The sequence below is a fragment of the Terrapene carolina genome, unplaced genomic scaffold (assembly GCF_002925995.2).
Source record: "Terrapene carolina triunguis isolate 2854851 unplaced genomic scaffold, T_m_triunguis-2.0 Scaffold102, whole genome shotgun sequence".
NCBI lineage: Eukaryota > Metazoa > Chordata > Testudines > Emydidae > Terrapene > Terrapene triunguis.
In genome coordinates, this window is record NW_020664453.1 from 2,961,613 (window position 1) to 2,970,010 (window position 8,398).

General features: G+C 42.8%; 1 protein-coding gene across 1 annotated transcript in view; it reads right to left on the reverse strand.

The window, feature by feature from the left end:
• Positions 1–8,244, reverse strand: part of LOC113406494 (leucine-rich repeat-containing protein 42-like) — a 12,177-nt gene extending 3,933 nt beyond the window's left edge. The window contains exons 1-6 of the mRNA XM_029911578.1: positions 8,013–8,244; positions 6,452–6,939; positions 4,796–4,927; positions 3,585–3,703; positions 959–1,047; positions 554–866 (exon numbers count right to left, since the gene is read on the reverse strand). Coding sequence (XP_029767438.1) covers positions 554–866; positions 959–1,047; positions 3,585–3,703; positions 4,796–4,927; positions 6,452–6,924 — 1,126 coding nt within the window. The 5' untranslated portion in view covers positions 6,925–6,939; positions 8,013–8,244. The remainder of the gene's footprint in view (positions 1–553; positions 867–958; positions 1,048–3,584; positions 3,704–4,795; positions 4,928–6,451; positions 6,940–8,012) is intronic.
• Positions 8,245–8,398: the final 154 nt, after the last annotated feature.

The window sequence follows — 8,398 nt, forward strand, 5'->3', positions numbered from 1 at the left end:
AGACTTGGTCTTCACTTAGAAGTCAGATCAACATAGCTATCTCAGTCAGGGGTGTGAAAAAACTACGCCCCAACAGACGTCACTATGCCAACCTAACCCCAGGGTAGACTCAGCTATGTCAATGAATACTTCCATCAACCTAGCTACCGTTGTTCAGGGAGGTGATGTTTCTATACCACTGCAAAACCCCTTCAGTTGCTGAGTCTACACTGTGCAGTTATGCTGGCATAGCTATAGGGATGTGGCTATGCCAATACGGTCTCTGCAGTATAGATATACCCCAATCTGTGACAATGAAATTCCTGCAGTTGTAATTTCCCTAACAGAAGGGTAAACAAAGTGTGCCGTACCATCCAAATGTGGCTCAGAGGTCTCTAATGCAGCTTAAAGCTGCCCATACAGAAGCTCCAGCATGCAATGCTTCATTTTGCTTCAAGTGGCCTCACTGGGTGCACGCACAGACTTAACAGTCTGAGCACATTATTTGACAAAGTGAGAATACCTGCACTCTGCTTTATTCTCTGCAAATTTAGGTTTGATCCTGGCTGTCAGCAGTCAATGCAACCTCTGGATACTTCCTCGGGCATGTAAGAATGAAGAACATGTTCATTCTCTAAGCTCTTTATAACATCTGTTTTCTCAGAATGAAATACTAAAAAGATATAGAACCTCACTGGGTGATGTGAAATGATTTGTGACTGAAAAGGACACATACTTGGTTTGGTAAAAAAATTTTTAAAAAAAGAACATACCTGCTCTGCCCATCCCTCTGTTTTGCAGTTACTATGATCAAATTCTTTCAGAGGCACTTTTGAATGAACTAAGCTTATTTGGGTCTGAAGCCTCTGAATGACTGCCTTAACATCCTGGTGAAAAAAGGATATAAAGCAGACACTGTAGAAGAGCATTTGATCATGCTGTATATATGTAACAGACTTGGGTGGAAATTCTGTTTTACCTTGAGACCTGTTTCAGAAATATCCAAATAATTCAGCTTCTTGAAAGAAAAAAGGTACCCAATTCCCGTATCAGTGATTTCAGGGTTACCTATAAAATCAAAAGGTTAGATTAAGTTGCATGACTATATAGGTGTGTTCTGCAAAACCGATTTTTTTTTTTTTTAAGTATTAAAATGTAGGTGTGGGAAAAAGGACAATACAAATGTTATACTAGCAAGCAACCAATTATAAAATATTTACCAAGGGAATAAGCTATTCCGGCACATTTATATTAACATGCTCCATGTTTTGAAAGTTATTTGAAACTGATTTTTTTCTCTTCAGAGCAAAATTAAGCTTTCATAGACAGCTTCAATTAGGTTAAGCATTATAAATATATAAGCCATACTTGTGCATATGTAAATACACATTTATTGCACACGAAAACTAATGTTCTTTTAATGTAAGGTTGCAAAGTCAAGCACCAAAAGATAGGAAATGCCAGGGTTGAGGCTGCCTATGCAACCTTAATGCAGTCCCGTGAGGTGTATGCATTATGAGCCAGTGTTTAATTACATGGTTGCATATTTTTCATTTAGTGCATGGAATGGAGGCTGCTCACTTAATGAGCAACTATTCAATATTTTCTTTTCTCCTTGTTGTTCAACGTGTGGCCTATACTTTATTTACTGCATAATATTCAAACCTATTCTGAAGACAGAAATATTTTTCTATGGCACTTATCACAATAGTGTAAGTGCTTCACACATTTGTTAATGTTCACAACATCCTTGTGAGAAGAGGGGGAATTATTATCCACATTTTACAAATGAAGTACTGAGGCACAGAGATTAAGCTCAAAAGTATCCACGCATTTTGAGTGGCTAATTTGAAACAATTAGGACCTGATGTCAAACTATTTAGCATTATATAGCACTTTATCTAGTCAAAGCTCCCAGTGACTTCAGTTGTAGCTGTGAATGCTCAGCACTTCTGTAAGCCGGTCACCAGGGTCTCAGGTCAGGCACCCAGAAAATGAGGAACATGCAAATAAATAGTCACCTGTGAAAAGTCAGACTTTTCACATCTTGCCCATTATCACACAGGAACAGAATCCAGTTCTCCAGCACAGTAATCAACTACCTTAATTGAGAGACTGTCCCTTCTCTTTCTGTAGCCTCCTGCCTCATTAACTACACATCATCCAACTTTTGCAAATGAAGCAGGGATCCGACCATCATCAGTCTCTTTCAAAATACAACCCTGACTCATTCCCAGAGCAGGTCCATGCAGTGCACTGAATGAGGCAGGGGTGCTGTGGGGAAAAAATAGTAAGTGCTCATGTAATTAAAGACTATCATATTGCATACTCACAAGGGGGCCAAATTAGGGTTACACAGACGGGAAACATCAGAATTAAGGCTAAGTTTTGAGTGCTTGACTTTGCAACCTGAAGTGTTTTTAAAGTAGCATTTTGTATGCAATTTCTTAGGTTTCCTAAAAAAGCAAAATAGAAAAAAAAATTTAATCAGGCAGCTTCCTCCTTCATACTGCCTGGTCCAGTGGGGGCAGCATTGAGAGCACGGGGGAAACAGACTCCCTGATCTCACTTCAGGTGCTTAGACCCTGCATGGCGCAAAGCTGCAATTGCAGGGAAGGTTCTGCTCAGCACAGATGCAATTGTAGGGAATTTAACTGCTAAAATCTAAAAAAAAGTGTCTAGTGAGCATGTGCAAACTGGACTTTTCTAAGGCTTATAACTTGGCAAAATTTGGGCAGATTTTCAACATGGTCAGCAAAAGGCACATCCCTCAAAGGCCACCATCTTCCAAATTTCAGGTCCCTGTTCCAGAGCATGGAGGTGATAGAGCTTTTCAAAGCACAGGTAGCCAGAATTTTTTAACATGGGCAAAACAACATTTTTTCCTAGCCTTGTTCTTGGAAATGGCTGAATTCTTCTGGAAAACTTCAGCCAGAATCAATCAGCCTAAATCAGACACCGAGCATAGAATATTTCACCCCAAATGGATAAAGTTTGGTAAAGTTATAAGCAACTGAGATCACATTATAGGAAGTGACAGGCAACCTTCATAACAGCTAGTGCTGTGAGCTCCACCGATAATCAGTATCCTTTGTTAATGTCAAGTTCGGAAAGTTTTCTTTTGATGTTGTATTTGAGACTAAGATGATGGTCACCTTAGTCTTGTTCTCTGTGTAAAAAGTTTACATGTTGAATAGTCCCCACCCTAGCAGAAAGACTAGACAAAGGATGATATTATCAGGTTCATGTCATATTTATTAGTAGTAAAATACAAAACTTAGATTATAAATTCAGTGCTGAGTCACTCAGCTTGGATATTGACTAGTTCAAGTTCCATTTTGGAATGCATAAACGTTCATTTAAATGGTGTATTTATGCCAATCAAGGGCCTGATTTCTGCTTTCACTGACTTCGGTGCAGCAGGATAAGGCTATAGGTGCAACATGTGAATTCTGGCAAGCTGTCAATGAAGTCCTTGTTTTGGACTCCTGATGTTGGAGCTAATTTTGAACAATTGTTTCCTTTCAATATTAACTAGGAGGAACCCTAGATGAGAAGTAACTATGTGTTTCTAAATGTAAATTGGGGCACTTTGACATACTTACAAGACAAATCTAATACAGAAAGATTTTCAAGTCCCCTTTTCATCACTCGAACTGGCGCTGTCATTTTGCGAAGGCCTGCATCTGACAAACAATTATCCTTCAGGAGGAGCCGAGTTACACTAGGATAAGGAATGTAAAGTTAGTTTATAAAGGAATAATTTCAAAGTTTTTAGTAAAATTGTTAGCATTTCCTGTGAATCTTCCCCTAACACCTGCTCAATCTACCACTCCTTTGCTGATATTAAAAGGACTAATAAAACAAGAGGCCTCTGGTATTTTCCCTGTTCCCTCTGAAGGCTCTGCTGAAGTAATTACCTAACAAACTATTGCCAAAATTTCACTGACACAGGCAACACTAGAACACAACAGCTTGATGACACAGGCAATAAGATTCTTTGTAACTTGAAGTTAAGGACAATTAGGCTTGTCAATTTCAACCCCATTCAAAACTGGAGAAGGAAAATCCTTGCTTGACATATAGGAAAGGACAAAATTGGTAGGAGATACAAGGAAGGGTTGCAAAGAAGAATAAATGAAATCCCCCAAAATTTATAGATATACTTCCACAGCATCCCTTTAAAACACAACCTTGAATCAAATGCATGGAAGTCTTATGTAGTAACAACAGTTATTAATTAACAAACACAATTAACCCATCTAATAAAGTTCCACAATATTCTACCTTTTAGATCTCTGGAAGCTTGAAAAGACTGTTATATAAACATTTTAGCAAACACATACTGGACAAAATATGTAAATTAGGAATGTCTCATGCTGACATACTGATTCAGTTAAAATGATTATTTTGATAAAGTTTTCTCCCAAAAAATCAATAAGCAAATTTAATAGGGAAAGTCTACAGCAGTTGGAAATTAAGTTTTGCAATAATGAGTGTATACTATAAACAGAAAATGAAAAATATACAAAACAATTGGTCTTTATGTTGGATAGTAGAGTACTTTTATTTCAACTTTCATAATTGTAGATCATGTCTAAAGACTCAGTACATGCCTGGTATCATGCAATTTGTTTTATTAGTTCTGATGTATACTTTTTTCACCTGAAGAAGAGAATTTATAAACAACTAAAAACCCCAATAAAAGTGCTTGTTGCCTGTGAAACTTTCCTTTAAAGAGACAGTGTGATTCTGTGAATTTCTTGGTGATGGAAAAGAAAATGCTGGTCAGTTATACATATAAATAAATTGGTACCTAGACAGAGCTTCTTTGGTGATATGTTCTAGCAATTCATGGTTATCTCCAAGTTTACAACAGGAAAGATCCAAGCAGGTCAGCTCCCTGAAAGACTTAATTTCTTCAAGTTTTTCAGAAATAACCAGATATCTGTAAAGAGCAGAAAGCTATCAATGTTTAGATGCACCAGAGGTATAGTCCTAGAAGGTGCTTACTCTCTGCCATGTGAAAAATGCCCCAAATGAGCACAGTCTCTTCATTATCTACCCAGGCTGCAGTCCATGTGGAACACATGCTCAAGTACTTACTCAATGTCTTATACCAACGTTGTGGCTCAGATCTGACTCAAAAAGTACTTGCTCTGTAACCAGTAACTTCAACTTGCAAAGACAGCTATTATGTCTAGATCTCAAGCTATATCAGTCTAATTCCAGCAGCACTGCTTGCCAAATGGTAAAACTGACGTTTCATGGCCATAGACAAAAACCTTGATTAGTGAAATAAAGAGAACACAAGGATCCTACAACAGAAGCCATCTTTCACCCACGAAAAGGGCAATTCACGAGTAGACTGGCAAAAAATTTGATCATTCGGAGGATGAAGTGACACCTGGTACATGTGATGTTTTTTATTAAAACTTTCCTATATTGCTCATGCCACCTTTGGCATCCAAGAATGATGTGCCTATATGCTTTGATTTATACTGATTCATATTTAAAGGACTGAGAAGTCCATAAACTGTGTGAATGTACCAAAAAAAACCCCCTAAATTGTTATAGCATAGGAAGGTACTTCACCAGGGACAAGGTTTTAGAGGGGTATAATCCTATTTTAAGCCTTGTAAGGAGAAATGTTTCTTGTTGAGTTAGAACTTGTCCAGAGAAGAGTGGAGAGGGAGAACATCCCTGGTCAAGGTGTATTTAATATGGAGGGCATGCAACACATCTAGATACAAATAATAATTAATAAAATGTAGTACTAGTCTTCTGACTTCAAAACCTGTGATATAATTACAAGACTATCCTTTTCTTCCCTATACCTTGTGGTACTGATACCTTTAAAACGAAATGCAATAGTAGACATGGAACCTCCCAGTGGGACTGTGTGCTAGAACGTTTTGCTGCTATACAAGTCAAAATAAATGTTGAAATGCTTACAGAAAAGGGTTTTTATTAGTTCAGAAACAATTTAATTATTAACATAACACCCCTGTGAGGTAGGTAAGTTAGACAAGCTTGTCTCTCTCACCAACAGAAGGTCCAATAAAAGATATTATTACCTCACCCACCTTGTCTCTCTAATACCCTGGGACTGACATGGCTAAAACTATCCTGCAGACAATAAGGTAGGTATGTTCTGAGGATTAGGTTTTAAAGCACCATACAAGTCCTAAGTGTTAGCATGTTAAAAATAAAGCTGCAGGTTTTATCCTTCAATTCAGGTTGCAGAATGTGTTCGTGTGGATTTGGAGGATTAACTGGCAGTATTAGGGGTTTTGCATTACAGATACAAGAATTAAACCAAATGCTATTTACCAACAATACTTTATGGAATGAACAAATATAATTTAATAATCCAAATCAAGGAACTGTTTATATTTAAGTAAAAAAATGGAAACACTTAAGTAAAAACACTGGCAGAGCCTCACACATTTATGTTACTGAATGCACTTACCTATTCTGTAAACATAATGAACAAAGCACCAGACTTCCATAAGCCTCAGTAAATTTTTGTAGTGCTCTGAGTCCTGTAACTGGTTCTGTGAACTTTTGCCTTGCTTCTGCAGCAGAAAAAAGCTTTTCAGCAATCTGCTCTGGAAAGCCAATCAACGAATCAATATGATCAACATTGTCAGAAATGTAACCCAACACTAGGCCGAAGAGAGACTTGGCTGAGTACCGGAGATTCCCCTCCTTAGTATAAGTAAAGATGAAATGATCTGTTCTCTCTCTCCTTGCACTGTCATCATCTCTGTTCATACAAAGCTCCACAGAGAATCCTTTGGAAAATAGTCTAAAAGGCCTTGGTTTTGGAGTGGCATTTTTTACAGTGCCAGAACCCTGATTTACCATATACAGGTGCCCATTTTCACGCACATATATTGGGCCTGTATCCAAAAGGCTTTCTGACTTGAGGCAGTAAGACATTCCCCTTTACAGTTTCTGCAAAAACAAAAGGAGAGAGATAAATAATTGGAACAAATTATACTATTTTGGAAATATATCAATTCCAAGTTAATTTCCTTTGGTGCCCTAGGCAGCACATGATAGTGTACGCATACGGTATCGTGAACGCGTGGCTGCGTATGATACATATACACCCCAGCTGCCAGCAAAACAAATATGGGGACTAGAACTGAGGACTTTTGCTTCAGAATGACAGGTCTTTTCCACACACAAGTACTCCTTGATCATCAGTACTAACATGGTGTTGCTCTGATTGCATTTAGCAGGGCACAGTGCTTGCTATACCTCACACACTACAGTACTCAGTACATTACAACTGTTGCATTCATATAGTCCTGTACGTTGCACAGGGGGCCTGCCCGTTAAAATGATGATCGATTAGGGGCGGAGGTAAATGGTGAGAGCGCTACAGAAGTTTGTCTCGGGCACCCTCTCCTTGCTCAACGCTGCAGACCTGGCGGCGGGGTTTTCATCTGCACGGCCATGACACGGGCTGGGCCTGCAAACGGGGACATGTCTGCCCCCGCCCCTCGCGTCTGCCCCTTTCGGCGGCGCGGCGCGGCGCAGCGGGACCTGGCTTTGTCTGACGCTGGGATGGGCTCGGCGCAGCCACCTGGCGGCCACGGACGGTCGGCGGCTGTTTTCTGGGACGCAACAGGCGCTGCTCGGCCCGGGGGGGCGTTTGCTGCCCCTCTGCTCAGGGCCGTGCCGCGGGGCGCAGACAGGCCAGGCCAGGCCGGGGGGTGTCCCGCCGCGGGCTCAGCCCAGCAGGCCCCGGCCCGCACAGCCCCTCCCCGGCGCTGGCCGTGCCCGGCTGGGCCCCCTCAGCCCACATCGGGCGGGGGCCGCTCCCAGGCCTGGCCCCTTGCCGGGGCAGGTCCGTGCCCCTCAGCCCCGCTGCTGGCGGAGCAGCGCCCCCTTCCCCGGGCCCGCCCCGCCCCGCCCCGCCCCGCGGGGTCCCTCGCTCCGAGCCTGGGGCTCTCGCGGGCGCTGGGAAAGTTTCCCCGGCCCCCGAGCAGCTCGGCCCGAACCCCCCGACCGTCACCTACCTGGCCCCGGGCACGGGCCGTCCCGAGAGCCCCCGCTCGGCGCGGCCGCTCGCAGGGGCCGGGGCTCGACGCAGGCCAGTCCCACCCCGGGAGCGCCCCGGGGCCACAAAGGGGAGAGCGGGGGCGCGCCGGGGGAGCTGAGCCGGGGGAGCGCGCGTGCGTGCGCGGGCTGAGAAAGCGACGGGGAGCCCCAGGCGGGAGCGCGCGGCGTCTCCACCCGAGACAAGAGGCGAGTCCCTGAGCCAGGGGCGGGGACCCAGGGGAGGTATGGGGCTGGGGTGACAGGATAATAGAGGGACATGGGGAGGGGCTGTGGGAGGGTGCCCGGGGTATGGGGCAGGGATGTGGGGCATTGGGGGGGCGCTCTGGGATTTGGAGGGGATGTG